At 39.8% G+C, this 24633-nt stretch overlaps 1 protein-coding gene across 6 annotated transcripts in view; it reads left to right on the top strand.

Moving 5' to 3' along the window:
* The window catches only part of dennd1a (DENN/MADD domain containing 1A), a 523293-nt gene that overhangs the window by 300274 nt on the left and 198386 nt on the right, over nt 1–24633 (top strand). For all 6 annotated transcript variants that reach the window (XM_043720138.1, XM_043720136.1, XM_043720140.1 and 3 more), the window contains one exon: nt 16554–16599. In XM_043720138.1, the coding sequence (XP_043576073.1) occupies nt 16554–16599 (46 nt within the window). The remainder of the gene's footprint in view (nt 1–16553; nt 16600–24633) is intronic.

The following is a 24633-nucleotide window of genomic DNA, read 5'->3' as shown; positions in this document are numbered from 1 at the left end:
ACTATACAAATAAACATTTGGTAGTATGAGCTTGAGTATTGCTTTAAAAAGTCAGTTTGTCAAAGCTTTTCACCTTGTACTTATCCAAACAATTCAAAAGAAATGCCATTATCAAAGGAAAATGACCTATACTATTTGATTAAAAAAAACTCTTTGTTTGGCAAATGGACTCTATTTGGCAAATAATGAATGATATTGTTCTGGAGAATGCACCAGTTAGAGAATGACTCACTGTTAACTGCAAAGTTTTCTTTTAATTCAGAGTCAATATATGAATTTAAGCTGTAATTGGTCAAGATATTATCCTGAGAAATGAAACAGTAAATGGCTTTAATTGTTTGTTGGTTTAAGACTGGAGCAATATGTCTACATGTTCTTTCTATCTACAAAGAGCAGGGCCCTGGGTATTAATACAGATAATTTCCTCCTAGTACAACTGTACCACATTGCAAACCCAAGTAATAATCTTAAAAGTTGGTTGTCAGCATGCTTTCTGACACAATCAGGATTACTTAGCATGTGTTGCCTAATCTAGGAATCACATCTAATATTGGATACAGTTTTGAATTTTACAGTCACGCATACCTTGTTGCAAACAGCTGAAGGGTTTGGTGCAACCTGCAATCTGATGTATTGCCGATATACCTAGCATCACTGGGGGACTGAAATTCATGAACCCTGTTACTCATTTCTGTGACAGTTGGACATCTTTTGACTTTACAGCATCATCCCTTTAGTGATGAACATCATGTCGGATGATAGTGCGTAGCAGCAATATGAGACAGCGAGCTTCACCTGCTGTTCAACATCATTGGCAAACTCCGGTTTACCAGGCAAGCTTGCTGCTGAAATATTGTGCATCAAAGCAGCCTTGATCTTGCTGTAAACTCCTTGTATAATCTCATAAATGGGCCAAGGCTTTAGGTCCTGAAAAATGTCCAGTCCATCTTGAAAGAAGTTATCTTAAGTTTGAACCACAATTGAAGCCAACTATTACATACTGTTACTATGCAGTATTAATAGAAGTCTGTTTTCAGCAGTACTAAAGGAGACAGTCATATAGAAGAAGATGCAGTTAATGACATTACGAAGAAAAGCTTTAACATAGTTCAACATTTCCAAACATTTTTAATCGTGAAACTAACCATTACTGCATTTCTATTTCATATCTTATACTTGCTATGGTAATTTATATAAAGAATTCCATTACCAATCATAATTCATTTTGTACTTCTGCTCACACTTGACTGGTCTTCACAATTCTGTGCATATGGAATGTTCATTTAATTTTCTCTGCTAGTTTGTTCATCATGTTTAAAAGTGAGTTTATCTGACATCTTAGTTGGAAGTTTCATTATTATGTCTGAGTTACCAGAGTAATTTTGAAGATTGAAAGCAAGATGTGATCCTGTTAATTAAGCTCTGCAGCTACAGATTTGCAATGTAAGCTGTGTGACAGTTTTTGTTCCTATCTGGCTTCTGAGCATATTAAAAATTACCAGTTTTCTTGGATGGAGTGACCTTCCTGTTTCTCTACAGTTCAGTGACCAGGGTTCCACTAGACAAGGCGTTTGCAGTCTCTAGACTTCCTGCCGCGGTCAAGGGCTTGCTCTTCTGACATCAAGCTGTCATTTTCCTGAATATACTTAATTAAAAACATGTTCACTGTATGTCATCTGGAAAAGGTTTAGACTGTAAGACCTTTCTCTTGGTGATGTGTGAACATTCTTGTGGATAGTACTAAAGCACATACATGAAATCTTATTTATGCGCCAAAGTAAACTGCTTGATGTCGAGTACCATAATGTGACATTTCTAAGTACTTCAGTTGTATTCTGGACAAATCAGAGCTGTTGTCCTCTTATTATTTTGCATGTCAGACGTGAAATGGTGTTTTGCTGTAAATGAGGAGGAAGTTTAGAATCTTTGGGAGTGTGTTGGAAGTATGTTTTATCTTTGTGTTATCTCCCAAAATTCATCAATTAAACCAGTTACTGGGACAGAACAAGGTTCTGCAGTCTCTTATCTCAAAATCATTTAATTAAAGTGATTTGATAATCATGTCTTTTAAGCATTAACTTCTATATTGCTCCACAAGAATCATTTAAATCACATTATACCAAAATCATTTAAAAAGAAAAAAATCAGAAGCAGACTACTGTATTGAAAAAGCATCCCATTATTGTAGTTGTTCTGAAAATGATTGGGTGTGTTTTTACTGGAAATCCAAATGTAAGAACATTGTTGCAACCTTAATTTAAAGTGGTACAAATTTGTGAACAAGATGCTGCATTGTTTTTCCATTAAGTTTGGTCTGTTCTTTATTTTATTTTTCTATGATGGTGTCCACACTTTCATGGAATTCCCTTTGGAATGTCTTTGTCTTTGCTCCCATCTGAAGAAAAAATGTTTTCAATTGGAAGAAATCCCAGGAGTAGTTGGTGCAGCACTCGTCTTTTATAAAAGCTACTTGTCAAAAATTTAGAGGATACTTTCATCATCAGTGGGAAGTTTCCCACTCACTCAGACAGGGCTCTTTTCTATTTGCGTGGAATTGGTAATAGAAACACAGTATTGTATGTGTATCTCTGGATTGATGACAACAGCCGTCAGATATATGACTCCAAACCATTAGAAATGTTCACAGATTAATCTTCCAATGCACTAGTTACTAGCACACCTTTTATTATCCCAAAGGATAAACCATTGATGAGGATCTTTGTGCTGATTTACATCATGAGATAAACATTGCATTAATGGCAAACAAATATACTTCATCACTCTTGCCCATAAAGTTGGACCCCCCTCATTGAACAGGGTCCAAACCAAAGGGTTAAGGTGCCAACCATTCAAATCCTGTCACAGAACCAGCTATCCAAAGTTCAAAACTGTTTATCTTTTTTACATTTGCATGCTTTGTAGATTGACAGTTATGAGATTAAATCTAGGTTAGATACATTGTGGAAACAGGCCCTTCGGCCCAACAAGTCCATACCGACCCACCGAAGCGCAACCCACCCAGACCCCATTCTCCTACATTTACCCCTTCACCTAACACTACGGGCAATTTAACTTGGCCAATTCACCTAACCTGCACATTTTTGGACTGTGGGAGGAAACCAGAGCACCCGGAGGAAACCCGCGCAGACATTGGGAGACTGTGCAAACTCCATACAGTCAGTTGCCTGAGGCGGGAATTGAACCCAGGTCTCTGGCGCTGTGAGGCAGCAGTGCTGCCCACAACATTGTGAACTGGTCGTGGATTTAACAATAAGTGTATAGCTATTTTTGTTCAATACCTTTTCGAGGTACGTGGTAAAGACAAGTTCCAGATTCATTACTAGCCTCTGCGAAGAGAAGTGCAGTAGTGTTCTTTTAAAAAAAAATTATGGGACGTTCTCCCCGTGTCTGCGTGGTTTTCCTCTGGTTTCCTCCCACAATCCAAAGATGTGCAGGTTAGGTGAATTGGCAATTCTAAATTGCCCGTAGTGTGAGGTGCATTAGTCAGGGTTAAATGTAGGGGAATTTGTCTGGGTGGGTTGCTCTTCGGAGGGTCGGTGTGGACTTGTTGGGCCGAAGGGCCTGTTTCCACACTGTAACGAATCTAATCTGATCTAGAATCCTGCTCAGCTGGAATCTGAAGTTTCTGTTTGCTTTGCTTCACTTTTGATTCTCTTCGAAACCAAGTTCTGTCATAAAATGCAGCAGTAAAATTACATCCATCTCAATCTTTTATTGGTTTGCGAAAATTTGGTTCACGCACTTCCTGGTGCTGAGGACTGGTTCTTTACAGTTTTATAAAGGAGCCGTTAGCCGTGCACAATCCAGAAGTCGCTGCTGAAAATGTGTTGCTGGAAAAGCACAGCAGGTCAGGCAGCATCCAAGGATCAGGAGAATTGACGTTTCGGCATAAGCCCTTCTTTGGGAAGGGCTTATGTCCGAAACATTGATTCTCCTGTTCCTTGGATGCTGCTTGACCTGCTGCGCTTTTCCAGCAACACATTTTCAGCTCTGATCTCCAGCATCTGCAGTCCTCACTTTCTCCACAATCCAGAATTCAACAACATTTTTATCTTCCATTGGCAAGATGAGAGAGCTGGCCTAGAGGAGCACAGATCAAGTGAATAAAATTAAATATTAGTTTTGACCACCAGTTCAAATGAATTGCCTTGATAATCAGGGTATACTCTTTTGAGACCAATCTCTTATTTAGATACCAAACCAATGCTGGAAATTTGAAATGCAAACAGAAAATCTGAGAAATACTCAACAGGTCAGGCAGCTTTAGTGGTGAGATTGCAGAGTTAATATTTCAAGTCCATGTGTCTTCAGAATATTGCCAGAACTTCAGATCCATCATAGTGATCATAGACTTGAAACCTTGGACATGATCTCATACCCTTTCAGATAGCAAGCTTCAAGGCAGGAAGGGTATTAATTAGGCAGGGTAAGAGCCTGCCTGAACCCCTCCACCTCCACCAGGACTTTGATTCCAGGGGAAGGCCAGCAGCAGGTCTTGTCACTGCCTGATTGATTTGTTGCCTTTCCACAAAGGAGGAGCGAGGCCCTCTTACCAGCTTTCCAGCCAGCAGGAAGACTTCTGCCTCAGGTGGATTTTAAGGTGCGATTTAGCTTTAATTATAAAACCTAAATTGATTTCTACAAGACTGAGTTTGAGAGTGAGTCTGAAATTTTAGTAAACTTGATTTATTACAAGATCATTCAAAAGTACAAATATGTTTCCATAAGTTTTACAGAATTTGTTACATTATCAAAAAGATGTGAAAGGAATGGTCCTTAGTAGTTTTTCACGTTTGTCTACTTTGGGATACCAATTCGTGACACTGGTTGACTAAGGAAAGATCACTTGTTATATTTTTGTTGATTGAAGTTCTTCTGAACTCTCGTTGGCTTAGAGTTGGTTCTGATGTAACACGATAGTTCCATTCACATGCGATCTCGTGTTATAAGAAAATTGCCCAGTAGCTGTGCCATTTAAACAAATAGGGTGGGAATCATGTTATAGCCAATACAGGTATGGAAAGTTTGCGTTCTACAAATAACTATCTAAATTATTCAATCATGTTATAGCCAACTCGCGTTGAAGAAACACATGTTATAACAGAGCAGACTATATTTATAACTGGACTTTGACAATGAACCGTGAATGTAATCTGGATTGGCCAGACAGTGTGTCAAATTCCTGATTGCTTTCTTTAAAAATAATGGTCACTTTACTGACATTACTTCCTATTTTCTTGCTTTTCATTTTTGTTACATTATCTATTTTATAGCAATTTATCTCTTTTTAGCTTACAAAATCTAAAGATTTTTACCAACACATGGTGGAACCAATGCAGTCATTCATTTGTCTGCTTAAAGAATGTGGTGTCACCTCATACTGATTAGCTATTGTCCCAATTGATACATATAAAAAAAGTCTACAGAACTATTTCCAACATATTATACAATGTACATAGGTATACCCCCATAGGCCAAAGTTGCATACTTTGTTACAAAACTAATCCATTTTACAATACATAGAAACAATGTCCTGAATAAAATACTTTTGCCTCAAAGCATTCCCACCTGTTAACCTCAGCTTGTAATAGCCTGAGGCATAAAACATCAATAAGACCATAACCAATGAACTTACTTTTGACCTGGGACATACAGTTTCTTCCTTACTAAAACTGTTTAACGACTAATCAAAATTTTAAAAATGCATGTAATTTAAATCCTCACTTGCTTGGTCTAGTCAAAGTTTTTATTTACTGAATCATAACCCAATTCAACAAAGCCAAAACAGGATTCCACCGTTAAACTGTTCTCTCCACAGATGCTGCCTGACCTGCTGAGTTTATCCAGCATTTTCTGTTTTTATTTCTTCCTCAGTTCTGTGAAAGCAAGTTCCCAGGTTTCACAATTCAAAGGGGATTTTCATTAGTTTTGTGGTCCATGCAAAAAGATTTTTTTAAAAATTTGTTAATTAAGCTAATTTTTATAACATAGACTTAGGGATTTTAGCAAGCTTTCAAACTGACAGTGGAACTCTGCTCGAATATTTACAAGAACCGTTATTACAAGTACCATAGTTACACATTGCACATACTTATTTAAAGCATTTTCTGACTGTTATGTACCTAACCTTGTATATCCTCACATGAAGTTTAACATTAGCCAGATGCTATGTGTGCAACAATACAGTCAGGACTTCTGAGTGCTTCAGTTCTTGAAATCTTTAATGCTGCTAAGGGTAAGATTAGTTGCTATCAGCTAACTGTCATTTACTGCTGAGAATCACTTGCACATCTCACTTCTGATTTTGTCATTCATGACTACAAAATCGCTTTCACCAGTAAAATATACAGATGACAACAGAAAAATTGTGGTGACTGACAAGGCTTTAATTCAGTTCAACAATTGCAATCATATCAAACCAAGAGGATTAATTTTGAATGGAATGTAATTGCTGGCAGGAAGAAGAGATGACTCATTGTATTATAATCTTCTATTCAAGGGCAAATATATGTGTAGTTTGTGGCAAATCCTACAGTTCTGTTTGGTTACCTTTGAGGATCAAAGGAAAATAAAACTTATTTTGAAAAGTTTACTATTTTTCATTTCCTTTGGGACATCACATAACTTTAGAGTGATCTTCCATACGACAATTCTACATATTTGTGGAATCTACTAGTACGTAGTAGACCAAGCCACCTTGCCTCATTCTGTATAATCTTATTATTATACTACTTAATTATACACTAAGAAGTAAAAGTCAGTCCATAATAATATCTAAAAAATTCTTGCAACTATTATCCATTCCTGTTTTTTTAGACTTTTGCTGTCATGTTTGCCACTTCTATCATAGGAATAATCATTGTTTTTATCACATAGAAAATAGAACTAGAGGTCATTGTCTTAAATAGGTGATCCCTGATTTTTAAACTGAGATGAGGAATTTTTTTTTTTGAAGTGAGTGTGTCTTTGGAATTCCTTTCTGCAAAGGGCAGTGGATGCAGAATCTTTAAATATTTTTAAGGCAGAGATTACCAAGAGAATGGAAGAATATCAAGGATATGCAGAATTGTAGAGTTGAAGTTAAAATTAGATCAAACATACTGTCATTGAATGGCAGACTTTGAAGGGCTGAGTGGTCTACACCAGTTCCTTGTTTGTTTAATAGTTGCTTTCCCATCTTCCTAAAAATTGTACCTCTAATCTTTATGGTGGTGATTTTGAGATCTGTTCTTCTCATTAATATTCTCCGCAGGAAAGTTTATTTTCTTGAGTACTTTAACAGTTATTAAATTTAGTTCCTGTCATCATCAATTTCTAACATAATTTTGACATGCCTCATGTCTCTCTTCAGTAGCCTGAGACCACCAGCTGAACCCACTTGTCCTCTGTTTTTTTTTCCTTTTGTCCTACTATTTCATCAGACATTCCCAGCTCACCTGTACAAATTCCTAAAGTAGTCTTCCAATCTCCACACCCAATATTTCTCAGCAAAAGCATCTTTCAAAATGTGTCAAATTAGATATACGTTACATAAGTTGCCCATGACTAAAAAATCTGATGGTATTAGAACTGTAAATTCTTTATACTTTGACAGGCTGGTTGATTATCAACTACCCAATTCTCAATGCTTAAGTCTGCTTGCTTCCAAATTCTATGATTAAACATCTTATTATCTAAAATTGAGGCAATCATTCCACCATTGTCCCATATTCTCGGTCATTGAGTCAGAGTCAAAGAGATGTACAGCACGGAAACAGACCTTTCGGTCCAAACTGTCCATGCCAACCAGATATCCTAACCTAATTTAGTCCCACCTGCCAGCACCTGACCCATATCCCTCCAAACCCTTGCTATTCATATACCCATCCAAATGCCTTTTAAATGTTGCAATTGTACCAGCCTCCACCACTTCCTCTGGCAGCTCATTCCCACACGCACCACCCTCTGCGTGAGAAAGTTGTCCCTTAGGTCTCTTTTAAAACTTTGCCCCTCTCACTCTAAACCGATGCCCTCTAGTTCTGGGCTCCCCAACCCCAGTGAAAATACTTTGTTTATTTATCCTATCTATGCCTCTCATGATTTTGTAATCCTCGTGAACATCACTCCTCAGCCTCCGATGCTCCAGGGAAAGCAGCCCCAGCCTGTTCAGCCTTTTCCTATAGCTCAAATCCTCCAACCCTGGCAACATCCTTGTAAATCTTTTCTAAACCCTTTCAAGTTTCACAACAGCTTTCTGATAGGAAGGAGACCAGAATCGCACGCAATATTCCAACAGTGGCCTAACCAATGTCCTGTACAGCTGCAACATTACCTCCTAACTCCTGTACTCAGTACTCTGACCAATAAAGGAAAGTGTACCAAATGCCTTTTTCACTATCCTATCTACTTGCGACTCCACTTTCAAGGAGCTATGAACCTGCACTCCAAGGTCTCTTTGTTCAGCAACACTCCCTAGGACCTGACCATTGAGTGTATAAGTCCTGCTAAGATTTGTTTCCCAAAAGGCAGCACCTCGCATTTATCTGAATTAATCTCCATCTGCCACTTCTCGGCCCATTGACCCATCTGATCAAGATCCTGTTGTAATCTAAGGTAACCTCCTTTGCTGTCCACTACACCTCCAATTTTGGTGTCACCTGCAAACTTACTAGTTTTAAAGAACTAAACAGTTAACTAACATGAATTAAGAAGTTCAAACATTTAGACAAATAATCAAGGAAACAGGTTGTTGAGATTGATCGCCAAACATTCATTCTCTACAATTACTTGGCATTTCTTTTCAGTAGGATAGCACATAATGGAAGCAGAGTTTTCTCTCAACCTGTGTTTCAGTTTGATTACTTAGCCAGCCTCCCTGTAACGTACTAGCTATTAATTGGGTTGGTGCTAACTAGACAAATGGAGAGAATGTTAGATAAGTGCCTTGTCATTGTTAGATGTGCAATTTTAACTGACTAAGCTCAGTGGAAATGGGTTTTCAAAAACTAAGTAAATAGGATTCATTCCAATTGTGGTAACCTGAAAGAAGCTTTTTTTTTTGGGTGTTGAATGGAGTTGACGGGAATAAGGATTTCTCCACATGTTGGCATGTTTTAGATTAAATTCCCTACAGTATGGAAACAGGCCATTTTGGTCCTACAAGTCCATACCGACCCTCCAAAGAGTAACCCACCCAGACCCATTCTCCTACCCTATATTTACCCATGACTAATGCACCTAACACTATGGGCAGTTTAGCATGGCCAATTCACCTGCCATTTTTTTTGCCATTAGATAGGAAATGGTACTTGAGGCAGAACTTGGGTTTTACATTCCTGCCATTCTCTTGTACACCTTTTGTTCTATATTAGGTGGGAAAAAAAATCAGCACAGTCACAAAAATTGCAAAATTAACTTTGCTGCAAATAATCCAACTGTCCGCTGAAACTGCAGCATTTCTGCAAGTACAACATCTAACTAACCTGAAACAAGGTCTAAAACTACCCTACCTGCAATGTAAGGACAGCAAAATATAATGCTAGGTACAACATGGAATACAACTTAATATACTTTTAGATCCAGTCACGTGAAAACTATTGCTTGATTTTTTAAAATAAAAACTTTTACAAATGTTCTATAATTACTGAACAAAAACCTTCCATCTATAAAAAAAAATAAACCTGTGATTCCTGGATATAGCTGAGTTCTGTTCTTTTGTGGCCTCAGGGGCATTGTGAACCAACCTACACCACATCAACTGCAGCAGTTCAGGAAGGCTGCTCATCACCACCTTCTCAAGGACAACTAGGAACCAGCAATAAATACTGGCCTGCCAATGATACCCACATCCCATGAATGAATTAAAAAAAACAAAGCTTTATGTCCACAATGCATTTGTGAACTTTTATGGTGTCAGAAAACTAATTATGTATGTTTGTAAGTGTGCTATGCAAATCTCATGCTGGATTCAAATGTAAAAGATGGCAAAACCTAGGATGAAATAGAATTGCTTTGGACAATTGGTTCTGGACATTCTCTCACAAGCCACATTTACATTGCATTGTTAAATTGGACCTCCCATTTTGACTAAGAGGGGAAGTAAGTTTAAGCAAGGGAAAAAATGATACACTGTCATTTTCCAGTCATAACTCTGATAATTCATTTCCTAACATAAAGTGCCAGTTTCTTTATAGAAAATCTCTGGCAGATCCTTTTCTTTCAAAGACAGGTTTCATGAATATTTTATTTAAAGGAAGCTTCAAAAAATTTTTCATCTTTGATACATACTGCACTGGAGGTTAATAATAAGATGTTAAATTTGAAGCATAAGCTGTACGATAATCTTCTGAGGCCTAGCATGAATTCTCTCATATAAATATATATTTTATATGAATACACCATATATATAGAAGTAGGCCTTTGATCTATTCCTCCTTTATTGTCTGAGAATGTTTATGTAATTTGTGCTTCATTCTTTTGATGGCTTAACATGTTCAACCTATTGACTTGTGTGAGCTTTTTCCCCATTGTGAATAGTCATGTCGCTTTATTGAGGTTTATTATGTACTTTCTTTTTTAAGCAGTTCTGTGTTCTTTTGTAAATGTCTGTGGAGTAGTTTGAAGGGAAAACTAAAACTATATAGATTTTTTACATGAATATGGAAACAAAAACTAGATATGTTTTTGTTAAATTTATCCTTGAAAGGTTTTGTAATCTGCTGTGCAATTATTATGCACTAACAGAAACATATTTTAACCATGGATGTAATTTTTTTTAAAAAAATCAATCAAAACTATTAAAATTGTATCATTTAACAGATGTGGCACTGCTGCCTCAGTGAGAGGGATTTGAGTTCGATTCCACACTCAGGCGATTATATGGAATTTGCATATTCTTCCCTGGTTTCCTCCAGATGCTCTGGTTTCATCCCACAGTCCAAAAATGTGCAGGCCAGGTGGCTTGGCCATGGGAAATGCAGGGTCATAGGGATAGGGTAGCGGGATGGCTCTGGGTGGGATGCTCTTTGGAGGATCAGTGTAGGTTGGATGGGCCGAATGGCCTGCTTCCACATTGAAGAGAATTTATGAACAGTTTAATTGGAGTCATAGAGATGTACAGCATACTAAGTTCTAAGTTAGCAACCAAACTGAACGGGAAGCTCGGTGTGGAAACCACAGCAGGTACTTGGTAGTCACTGCCTAGCTTGTTGCATACGGCCAACCCGCAGTGCAGGCATGATCAACAGGCACCGGCTGCACGCACACCCCTTCCACTGACATTGTGCGTGGATTGCAAATGTTGGATGTCAATCATCATAGAGTCATAGAGATGTACAGAATGGAAACAGACCCTTCGGTCCAACCTGTCCATGCCGACCAGATATCCCAACCCAATCTAGTCCCACCTGTCAGCACCCGGCCCATATCCCTCCAAACCCTTCTTATTCGTATACCGATCCAATGCCTCTTAAATGTTGCAATTGTACCAGTGTCCACCACTTCCTCTGGCAGCTCATTTCATACATATACCACCCTCTGTGTGGAAACCGTTGCCCCTTAGGTTCATTTTATATCTTTCCCCTCTCACCCTAAACCTATGCCGTCTAGTTCTGGACTTCCCAATCCCAGGGAAAAGGCTTTACCTATTTACTCTACCCATGCCCTCATGATTTTGTAAACCACTATAAGGTCACCCCTCAGCCTCCGGCGCTCCAGGGAAAACAGCCGCACCCTGTTCAGCTTCTCCCTATAGCTCAAATCCTCCAACCCCAGCAACATCCTTGTAAATCTTTTCTGAACCCCCGTTCAAGTTTCACAACATCTTTCCGATAGGAAGGAGACCAGAATTTCACACGATATTCCAACAATGGCCTAACCAATGTCCTGTACAGCTGCAACATGACCTCCCAACTCCTGTACTCAACACTCTGACCAATAAACGAAAGCATACCAAACGCCGCCTTCACTATCCTATGTACCTGCAACTCCACTTTCAAGGAGCTGTGAACCTGTATTCCAAGGTCTCTTTATTCGGCAACATTCCCTAGGACCTTACCATTAAGTGTATAAGTCCTGCTAAGATTTACTTTCCCAAAAGGCAGCACCTGGCATTTATCTGAATTAAACTCCATCTGCCACTTCTCAGCCCATTGGCCCATCTGGTCCAGATCCTGTTGTAATCTGAGGTAACCCTCTTCGCTGTCCACTACACCTCCAATTTGGGTTTCATCTGCAAACTTACTAACTGTACCTCTTATGCTCGCATCCAAGTCATTTATGTAAATGACAAAAAGTAGAGGACCCAGCACCGATCCTTGTGGCACTCCACTGGTCACAGGCCTCCAGTGTGAAACATTACCCTCCACACCACCTTCTACCTTTTGAGCCAGTTCTATATCCAAATGGCTAGTTCTCCCTGTATTCCATGAGATCTAACCTTGCTAATCAATCTCCTATGGGGAACCTTGTCAAACGCCTTAGTGAAATCCATATAGATCACATCTACCGCTCTGCCCTCATCAGTCCTCTTTGTTACTTGCTCAAAACACTCAATCAAGTTTGTGAGACATGATTTCCCACGCACAAAGCCACGTTGACTATCCCTAATCAGTCCTTGTCTTTCCAAATACATGTACACCCTCAGGATTCCCTCCAACAACTTGCCCACCACCGACGCCAGGCTCACTGGTCTATAGTTCCCTGGCTTGTCCTTACCACCCTTCTTAAACCGTGGCACCATGTTAGCCAACCTCCAGTCTTCTGGCACCTCACCTGTGACTATCGATGATACAAATATCTAAGGATTCACTCGATCTATCCTGTCTATACCTTACATAGGCGTCCTTCTTTTTCTTAACCAAACTCTCAATTTCTTTAGTCATCCAGCATTCCCTATACCTACCAGCCTTTCCTTTCACCCTAACAGGAATATACTTTCTCTGGATTCTCATCTCATTTCTGAAGGCTTCCTATTTTCCAGCCGTCCCTTTACCTGCGAACATCTGCCCCCAATCAGCTTTCGAACATTCTTGCCTAATACTGTCAAAATTGGCCTTTCTCCAATCTAATAAAATTATGGTCGCTGGCCCCAAAGTGCTCTCCCACTGACATCTCAGTCACCTCCCTGCCTTATTTCCCAAGAGGTTTCCACCTTCTCTAGTAGGTACATCCATATACTGAATCAGAAAATTGTCTTGTACACACTTAACAAATTTCTCTCCATCTAAACCCTTGCTACTATGGCAGTCCCAGTCTATGTTTGAAAAGTTAAAATCCCCTACCATAATCACCCTATTATTCTTGAGATAGCTGAGATCTCCTTACAAATTTGTTTCTCAGTTTCCCTCTGACTATTAGGAGGTCTAGAATACAATCCCAATAAGGTGATCATCCCTTTCTTATTTCTCAGTTCCACCCAAATAACTTCACTGGATGTATTTCCAGGAATATCCTCCCTCAGCACAGATGTACTGCTATCTCTTATCAAAAATGCCACTCCCCCTCCTCTCTTGCCTCCCTTTTCTATCCTTCCTGTAGCATTTGTATCCTGGAACATTCAGCTGCCAGTCCTGCCCATCCCTGAGCCAAGTTTCTGTAATTGCTATGATATCCCAGTCCTATGTTCCTAACCATGCCCTGAGTTCATCTGCCTTCCCTGTTAGGCCCCTTTACTTGTCCTATCTTGTCCCTGCCTGCCCTGACTGTATGACTCGCTTCTGTTATCAACTGTATCAGTGTCAGATTTACCTCTTTCCTCACTATCTCCCTGAGTGCAGTCCGTCCTTCTTGTCCAGGTCACTTCTACCCCAAAAGAGATTCCAATGATCCAAAAATTTGAATCCTTCTCCCGTACACCAACTCCTCAGCCATGCATTCATCTGCTGTATCCTCGTATTCCTGCCCTCACTAGCTCATGGGCGCCGGGAGTAATCCAGATATACTACTCTCAAGGACCTCCTTTTTTTAAATTCCTGCCTAACTCTCTGTAATCTCCTTTCAGATTCTCAATTTTTTCCCTTCCTATGTCATTGGTTCCAGTGTGGACCCTTGCTAGCCCCTCTCTCCCGTGAGGACATTCTGCACCCTCTCTGAGACATCCTTCATCCTGTCGCATTTCCGACGCCCCTCCCCCAGGTCCCTCCTCCCTACCTTTTATCTTAGCCTGCTGGACAAATTTTCCTCATTCCTGAAGAAGGGTTTATGCCCGAAACGTCGATTCTCCTGTTCCCTGGATGCTGCCTGACCTGCTGCGCTTTTCCAGCAACACATTTTCAGCATCCTTCATCCTGGCACCAGGGAAGCAACACACCATTCTGATTTTTCACTGCTGGTCACAGAAAAGTCTGTCTATATTTCAGATTAGTGAATCCCCTAACAATTGATCTCTTGGAACCCAACGTACCCCTCGTTGCATTAGAGCCAGTCTCAATACCAGCAACTTGGCTGTTTGTGCTATGTTCCCCTGAGAATCCATTCCCCCCCCCCGCCCCACATATTCCAAAACTGCATGCCTGTTTGAAATGGGTATATCCACAAAAGACTCTTGCACTAGCTGCCTACCTCTTTTAGCTTTCTTGGAATTAACCCATCTATGTGACTGTATCTGAGACTTTCCCCCCTTCCTATAACTGCCATCCATCACAGACTGTTGTTATTGCCAATTCCTCATTGCTTCTAACTGTATCTCCAACCGATCCATTCAATCTGATAAGGTTCGCAGCGAATAGCATTTATGGCAGATATATTCTGCTGTAATCCATAAACTCTCTTTAAACTCCCACATCTGACAAGAAGCACATTTCACTCTACTAAAGGCCATTTTTGCTTCTTAACAATCTGCAGACACAGACAATAACACCATCTTATTCCTCTACAAATACTGCCCCAGGTTAAATTAATAGTTGTGGCTTATATTTTAAGTTTAATCAAGAGACATATCTCTAAAAACATATAATCAAGAAAGAACCCACTCTACTCACTACTGCAGACTTTCAGTAGGTCTCACTTAAAACAACAATACACTTTATCTGCTTCTGTGCTGTAAACTTCACCCAACAGTTCCTCCAAGATCAGTTGTGAATTTCACTGTTCGTTTATTTTCCCAGATGCACTCCGATGTCCAGCGATCCATGACTTCAAACAGCAAAGGCAGTGTCAGTTTTTTTCTTTCTGTCTCTCCTTCACTGACCTCACTATGTGCTTCCTTTGTTTGTTCTTCTCCCTTTTAAAACTTTTAAAGTTGTTTTGACTTTTTTTTTTTCAAAGTTCCAAAACAATGCAACAGCATTTAAAACAGTAACTGCTGCTCCTGGAATTCGAGGAAATCATCTCCAGCACCTAAAGTTCCTCAAAAAAAAAAAGGAGCAGCTGTTACAGCCCGAAAGCTTTCCCGTCCTCCATCTTGAATTAACCAGAATGTTAACATGTTTAATACTGATTCACTATGAATATTTTTTAAGCTCTATATTTTTGATTTTTCTATTGGTTCAATGTTAGCATATCGGCTTTCAGTTGGAAAACACTGGTTTGCTCGTGCAGAGCCAGTGTCATGGATAAAATAAAAATTGCACTAACTAGACCGTAATGTTTTTGGATCTATGAAAATGTATTGTAAACAAGGAAGAGGGTTTGCTCTGTTAACCCAAAAGTGCCCTGAGTGGTTCAAAACTAGCATTTTTTAAAATTGGATACGAACATGCAAGAAGTCCTACTGTCAAGAATGATCATAGGCATTCCACCGATACAAATTTGAGTAATCCAATCATATAGTTGCAAAAGGTTCACTTGACTAACTACCTCCTCCTCCGCTTCTAATTCCCCAGACCTCCTCATTCCTTAAATACAAAAATGCATGATTTCTTCTTTCACCCTCAACCTCCCCTCCCCACATCAACATCGACCTTGTCTCCACTTGATTAGATTGTTTACGTGAATCTGTCTCACAGGCAAGATTCTCAAGTTTTAGCAGCTGGAGCTTTACCCCAAGCGTCCCATAATCCCCATTCATCAGTCTCTTCTCACAATGGTATTTGTATTGACATTTTTTTTTAAATCAATTGCACAATAATGCAAAATTAATGGCGTGTTTTACATAGTTTTCTTCTCCAGTAGCTTTAATGTAAATATAAGCAAACGTGGCAATGTGCACAGTTGATTGTTGATTTAATGTCATCTATCTCATGCTTCTGCAGAAGTTGAATTGCACCTTGAATGACTTCAACCATAATCTTATTGTGAAATATTAGCTGAGTGACTTGTATACCTCGTGGCACCATCATAATATTATTATTCGTTCAGGTTTATGTTCTGATTAGGATAGTTGTAGCTCTAAAGATGTATACCAATTTTGAGAGAGAAAAGATGAATATTCTTGTTTCATCCAGCTACAGAAAACCTTTTAAAATGAATCCAAAATGACCATTTTTAATAATTGTCATTAAAGATTATAAAACTAACTCAGGTGAGGCTTTAAAATCTAATCATCAATATTGTAGAGTTAATACTCAGTGGATTTAACATCAATAATTAACATAAATTCTTTTTCCTATTTTTAGTGCTCCAATGCCCTACCTCATAGGAGTGCATTCTAGTTTAATGGAGGTAAGTTTATTTTGCTTAATCAATGGAATTGAATTATATTTCGTATATGTCTTTAAAATCTGATTATTTATTGTTTCTAATCATTTCAACAAAGCTGTATTTAAATCTTCACAATTACATAGATGCTAACGTAAGTTAGAAGGTTTCTTAATATTTTTTATTAAAGTTAGAATTAAGAGTATTTAAATTTGTGGCTAAAATTGTATTGCTTCCTTCGGTCTTCAGAATTGATAACACTTGGAAATACACTGCATATCTAAAATCTAAGCTTTTTGTGGTCGATTAAAATCTATCAAATCAATAGAAAATTCAACACTTTTCACCCTTGATGTGTTTATTCATTCATGGGATGTGTGAGAAAATGTCAGGCCAGCATTTTTTACCCATGCATAATTGCACAAAAGGCAATTAAGAGCCAATTACATTGCTGTAGGATCTGGTGTCATATGTAGACCAGATGTTGAAGAAGTTCCCTGGACTTTGAGCACTGGCAAACTTTATTGCGTGGTATCAGGAGGAGCACACCTTTCCTTCGTATGCTCTGGTGCAACTCCAAAACATTCTAGATTCGCTGGGGATTTATATTGTCCAAGCTGAGGGTTGCTCAATCAGATACATAACCACTAGATAGTCACAAGTTGGCCTATGTGAGCATATACCAGGCAAAGTCTGAGGCCTTGCTTTAATGATCTAATGTTTTCAGACCTTGAGTCAATGCACACTCCAGATACTACATTTGCACATTGATAACGTTTAACTGAGTTGCGCTTTGTGCAGGTAAACATTTCATTAGTTATATGACAAAAGCAAAAGTTATGTGATTGTTACAGTGTGTTCTGGCAGGCGAGCGCCACGCAGGGCAAGGGGCCAAGCCAGGTAAGAGCAATACCATGACTGAGCAGTAAAAACAGCCTCCTTGGTGGAAAAGCCCATACCTCGTCTTCCTGGTAACCCGGATGGCTGTCAAGATAAAGGGAAGACCTGAGAGGATGCATGGAACCTGCTGCAAGAAAGCGCCACCCTTAGAGGAACATAAGCAGAAAACGCTGGAGGCATCAGTTCACCCGCCAGATACAATATGTGGAGACTGATCGCCATTTTAGTCTCTGTGCTCCTCATTGCCTTGTTCATACTGACTGGGCATGAGGGGAATAGGAAAGATGGGATGATGCACCCTGTCACAAGGGAATTGCATGTCAACACTTTTAGATTGATTTAGATTACTTAGTGTGGAAACAGGCCCTTCGGCCCAACAAGTCCACACCGCCCCGCCGAAGCGCAACCCACCCATACCCCTACATTTGCCCCTTACCTAACACTACGGGCAATTTAGCATGGCCAATTCACCTGACCTGCACATCTTTGGACTGTGGGAAGAAACCGGAGCACCCGGAGGAAACCCACGCAGACACGGGGAGAATGTGCAAACTCCACACAGTCAGTCGCCTAAGGCGGGAATCGAACCCGGGTCTCCGGCGCTGTGAGGCAGCAGTGCTAACCACTGTGCCACCGTGCCGCCTACATGACTTACATTTATGCAAAGAAGGTTATCCACTCTAGCTGCTGGGTATGCACCGATGTCCTGATACATTCAAAGGGAGGAATCCCCGAAGACCCATTCCATTTAATGAATCCGAACCAGCTGAATGGTGGTTGGAACAAAACAGGTCCTCTGATATCTTCACCTTGGGGAGGCAGTAGGTTTGACTGGGAATCTCACGACTCTTTTATGCGAGGCTCTGATGGGACCAATTATTCCGCTAACAATAAGTTCACTTGGGAGTGTGAAGGTTATAGTATGGAAAAATATAAGGTTTGGTTCCAGCCTTAATACAACCTCTTGTATACACCCCCAGTTCTGTTCCTCACTAATATCACAGGAAAGGGTACCCATGAGAACCATCTGCTTTGAAAGCAACTACGCGGGATGCTGGAACCAGTAAATGTATTCATTCCCTGCTCCCTAACCCATCCTTGTGCCGATCCACTTCCGCTGGGAGTATCCTGAATCTTGATATTTCCAACAAGACTACCACAGTGCCAAGTTCACAACTCTTTGGACTGGAACTCAAACCAGTCACTTGAGAACATGTAATGGCACCTATTTCATTTGCAGCCACAAAGCCTACCCCTGGCAGCCAGCCTCCTGGACTGGTAGTTGCTATCTAGGGTATGTGGTCCCCTTTATTTACCACTCACACTCCTCCCCATTCCAACAGCCTTGGCCTCCCACCAGGACAGCTATAACAGATGCTGAGCAGTTCTTTGCCATTCTCTTCCCTTCATATGGGACTGCGCTAGTGGCAACAAGGGTCAGAAAATTGGCCTCTGTTCTAGAGGAAATAGAAAATGAAATGGTGACAGCTCTTGACCAACTTAGTGCGGAGGTGGTCGCAATTTGCACAGTTGCCCAACAAAACAGATTGGCTTTAGATTATTTACTAGCCGGGAAAGGGCACTTGTTCCCTTATTGGCTGTGAATGTTGCACCTATATTCCTGATTCCAGTGAGAACATCACCAACCTTGCCAATCACATTCGAAAATCTGCATCCAAGCTCTGTGACACAAGTTCCTCTTGGGATCTGTGGAGCTGGATGGGTGGATGGTTCGGTCCCTTAGGAAAGGCCCTCTTGAAGCTCCTCATTATACTTGTCATTTTTGTTATCATTCCAATTCGTATCATCTGTCTCAAACAGTGTTGTGCATAATTTGCCTCGCTATTACTACCCTCAGTCCCATTAACTTCCCAGTTGGTCAAGATCCCCCTCACTGAAATCCCTCACCCTGATACAGATGAGTATCACTTTCCAGGTAAGGAATTGCAGATTTCCTTCCTTAAACGATGTTAGTCAACCAGATGGATTTTTAAGACAATTGATGATAATTATGTGATGAAATTTAGGCCAACTGTTTATTCCATATTTTTCATTGAATTTAAATCTAACCATCTACCATGGTGAGTTTCAAACCCATGTCCATAAAATATCAACCTGGGATTCTGGATTACTTGCCAAGTGATATTACCACTGCCCACCCCATATGCTTACGGTTAGCAAAAGAAATGCAAGACATTTATTGTGATGCATGTGTTATGTACCTATTTTCTTGTGCTCTTTCTGTGAGCATTTAAAATAATTACTACATTCACCTAACCAGCCAGTATGTTTATTTTACCTGAACGAAATATTAAGGTTTAAACATTGTCAGACAAAGCAATATTCATGAGTTATTATGTTTTAGTGCTTTTAAGAACACAAGAATATAAAAAAACTAGGAGCAGGAATAGGCAATTCAGTCCCTCGAGCCTGCTCTGCCATTCAATATGATCATGGCTAGTTTCATCTCTATCTCATTCCCACTTTCCTGCTCTTTCTCCATAACCGTTTAATTTGTTGCTAATTAAAAATCTGTCTATCTCATTTATTTAGTGTCCCAGCACCCACTGCACTTTGGGGTTGAGTTCCATAGATTCATGACCCTTTTGAGAGAAGTAATTCCTCCTTATTTATGTTTCAAATCTGCTACTCCTTAGTCTAAAATCATGATCTCTCATTCTAGATTTCCCCCGTATCCTCTCTGCGTGTACTTTGTCAAGCCCCTTTAGTGTTTTATATCCTTCAATCAGCTTTCCTCTCATTTATGTAAATTCTAGAGAATGTATGCTTTAAGCTGCTCAATCTCTCCGTAAAACATTTCTGGAATCAATCTAGTGAATCTCCCCTGAACTGCCTCCAATGCAACTGCATCCCTGCACAAGTAAGGGGACCAAAACTGTATGCAATGCTCTCAAGTGCAGTCTGATGAATGCCTTGTACAGCTGCAGCAATACTTTTCAAAATTTATCTTCTATTCCTTTAGCAACAAATGCCAACATTGTATTTGCCTTCCTTATTGTCTACTGTACCGACATACTAGTTTTCTGCAGTTCATGTACAAGGACACCCAGATCACACTGCACTGAAGCATCTTGAGGTTTCTCTCCATTTAGGTAATACGTTGCTGTTTTATTCTTCCAACCAAAATAGTTAACCTCACACTTATCTCACACTGATTAGTTAAACACAATTTACCCTTCGTAAAATGATGCTGACTCTGATGGATTTTTATTTTTCAAATGTCTTGTTATTACTTCCTTAATCATGGTTTCTAACAATTTCCCAACAGCATGTATTAAACCGCTTTGCTTTTTGCTTTGCAAAATCTTGGGCGCATATGATATTGATTAAAATTCACTTCATATCCATATTGTGGCTATACTTTGATAAGGAAAATTGAGTCATTTTAAGGCTTTCTTGAAGTAATATTTTCAATGACCTGAAATCATAGGCATGAGTTTTCATTTGCCCCCATGCTTTTAATCTTAGTTATTTTTCGTCTTAGTTTCATCACTAACAAGGAAGAAAAATTTAATCAGCTAATTGCTGTGAAGTGGAACAGTACTGCTCTGGTATCTTTCTAGATTAACCAGATATATTTGTTTATTGTATAATTAAGCTCATCCCTTAATTATGTCTAATTATTTTGACTACAGATTGATGGAATAGTTTCTCTGCAGTAACGTTTAAAAGCTGGTAAAAGCCAATTTTTCACAATAACAGTGACTTTTTGTCGTTGATACCCTTGTATTAGTCTCATGGCAAGTCTTAACAGACAGGTGGCAAACCATCTCCCAGCTCTTTGCCAATTTTACCAGTTGCATGGACATAGTCACAGGTGAGGTGCTGGAAGGCTATCGATGATGCAAATATCTCAGCAAGGGACCCAGCTATCACTTCCCTAGCTTCCCACGGAGTTCTAGAATGCGCCTGATCAGGTCCTGGGGATTTATCCATTTTCATATGTTTTTAAGACATCCAGCACCAACTCCTCTGTAATATGGACATTTTTCAAGATGTCAGCATCTGTTTCCCCGCATTCTATATCTTCCATGTCTTTCTCTACAATAGACGCAAAATAGTCATTTAGTATCTCCCACATCTCCTGCGACTCCACACAAAGGCCGCCTTGTTGATCTTTGCGTGGCCCTATTCTCTCCCTAGTTATCCTTTTGTCCTTAATATATTAATAAAAACTCCTTGGATTCTCCTTAACCCTATTTGGAAAAGCTATCTCACGTCCCCTTTTAGCTCTCCTGATTTCCTTATTAAGTATACTCCTACTGCCTTTATACTTTTATAAGGATTCACTCGATCTATACTGTCTATACCTGACATGCTTCCTCCTTTTTCTTAACCAAACCCTCAATTTCTCTGGTCATCCAGCATTCCCTACACCTACCAGCCTTTCCTTTCACCATAACAGGAATACACTGTCTCTGGACACTCATTATCTCATTTTTGAAGGCTTCCCATTTTCTAATGGACCCTTGATGGGCCGAAGGGCCTGTTTCCACACTGTAAGTAATCTAATGTAATCTTTACCTCCGAGCATCTGCCCCCAATCAGCTTTTGAAAGTTCTTACCTATTACTGTCAAAAATAACCTTCCTCCAATTTAGAACTTCAACTTTTAGATCCAGTCTATCCTTTTCCATTACTATTTTAAAACTAATAGAACTTTGGTTGCTGGCCCCTGCCGTGACTTATTTCCCAAGAGTAGGTCAAGTTTTGCACCTTCTCTTGTAGGTACATTCACATACTGACTAAGAAAAATGTTCTTGTATGTGCGCAACAAATTCATCTCCATCTCCTCAACATTATGGCAGTCCCAGTCTATGTTTGCAAAGTTAAAATCCCCTACCATAACCACCCTATTATCCCTACAGATAACTGAAATTTTGTTACACATTTATTTCTCAATTTTCTGCTGACTGTTAGGGGCCTACAATACAATCCCAATAAGGTGATCATCCCTTTCTTAATTTAGTTCCACCCAAATAACTTCCCTGGATATATTCCTAGGAATATTCTCCCTAAGTTCAGCTGTAATGTTATTCCTTACCAATAATGCCACTCCCCTTCCCCTCTTTACGCCCCCCCCCCCTTTTTGTCCTTCCTGTACCCTTTGTGTCCTTAACATTAAGCTGCCAGTCCTGTCCATCCCTGAGCCACGACTCTAATTGCTATGATATCCCAGTCCCATGTTCCTAATCATGCCTTGAGTTCATCTGCCTTCTCTGTTAGGCCTCTTGCATTGAAGTAAATGCAGTTTAATTTATCAGTCCTAGCTTGTTCTTTGTTTTGCACTTTCCTGGCCTGACCTTTTGATTTGCTGCATTTCCTAACTGTACCAGTCTCACATTGATCTCTTTCCTCACCATCTCCCTTGATCCCAACCTCCTTCCAATTCAGGTGCAATTCCTCCTTCTTGTACAGGTCACTTTTACCCCAGAAGAGATTCCAGTGATCTAAAAATGTGAACATGCATGTGCACCAGATCCTCAGCCACTAATTCATCTGCTCTATCCTCCTCTTCCCACCTTCAGTAGTTTGTACCATTGGGAGTAATCCAGATGTTACTACCCTCGAGGACCTCCTGTTTAAATTCCTGCCTAACTCTCTATTCTCCCTTGAGAATCTCATCCTTTTGCCTTCCTTTGTCGTTGGTTCCAACTTGTACAATGACCTCCTGCTGGTCCCTCTCCTCTTTGAGAATATTCTGCACCCTCTCTGAGACATCCTTGATCCTGGCACCAGGGAGGCAATACACCATTCTAAAGAAATATTAAGGAATATATCTGCCTCCACTGCAAGATTTCCTGTCATGTGCTAAAATTTTCATTCCATTTTCTTTTATGCTTTCAGCTGATACTTATCTATGTTAGATTACTTTTTTAGACAGATAGATTTAGATAGATTACTTGCAGTGTGGAAACAGGCCCTTCGGCCCAACAAGTCCACACCGACCCACCGAAGCGCAACCCACCCAGACCCATTTCCCGACATTTACCCCTTCACCTAACACTGTGGGCAATTTAGCATGGCCAATTCACCTAACCTTCACATTTTTGGACTGTGGGAGGAAACCTGAGCACCCGAAGGAAACCCACGCAGACACTGGGAGAATGTGCAAACTTCACACAGTTGCCTGAGGTGGGAATTGAAGCGGGTCTCTGGCGCTGTGAGGCAGCAGTGCTAACCACTGTGCCACCCACAAATGATGTTGATATGAAAATTGTCACTTTGGGCAAACCGAAGGCCTAACTATTTGGCCAAGTTTAGAAATTGAAATATCTTGGATCTACTATATGCTTAACTAGCATTAGCTTTTTCACTGTGATATCTAGCTTTTATTCTAGCAAATGGAAAAATGACTGTTTGCATGTGTATGAACCCATAACTTTGTCATTGCCAAATTCTGCCGTTTTTTCCTAAAAGCTTTGATTCATCCCTATTCATAGGGATATCATGAATGGATGATCAGGCAATGTGTATTAATTTAATGGATGAAGGTGAATGGGACAGGATTGTACCTAAGCATCAACAGTTTGGTACAAAATTAAGAGTTTTCAGAGCCTGAATCTGTTGCTGTGCGATAAAGATGTCACTGGTCAAAGATGATGTCTGTTCAAAATATTCAGCCTGTATACATTAGAAATATGAATGCTGCCACAAGACACTCACTGCACTCATGATTGCAGGGTACATACAAGCATTGTCAATGAATATATTCTGTTCAACCAGTCATGGCCCTTGCAAATGACATTCACGATCTTTTAATTTTTTGTGTGAAGGAATCCGATTTACCAGTTCTATAAAAGTGTGGGCATGTATGTAAGAATTATTAATATTGTACAGTCTATTGTGTCAGCATTATGGTTCTTTGAGTTAAGGTAAAGACACTCAACTATTTTCAGGGCTAAGAGTGTAGGAGGTGTGTTGAAAGATATTACAGAAATTCTGAAATAATAACTAGTGCTCTAGTTTACCTGTCTTCACCTAGTTTGTTTTTATGTGCACTTTTGCATGTTTTCTTGACCAGGAATAATATCAAAAGAGGCCATCCAATGGTAAAGAAATTTTACGGTATGCCCTAAATAGTGAAGTAAACTTACAGTAGGTTAACTTAATTCAGGTTAATTAAAGAATGAAATTT

Source organism: Chiloscyllium plagiosum, chromosome 30 (assembly GCF_004010195.1).
Source record: "Chiloscyllium plagiosum isolate BGI_BamShark_2017 chromosome 30, ASM401019v2, whole genome shotgun sequence".
In the NCBI taxonomy this organism is placed as follows: Eukaryota; Metazoa; Chordata; class Chondrichthyes; order Orectolobiformes; family Hemiscylliidae; genus Chiloscyllium; species Chiloscyllium plagiosum.
The sequence above is the reverse complement of the archived record's forward strand: the minus strand, read 5'-3'. Positions and strand labels throughout refer to the sequence as shown.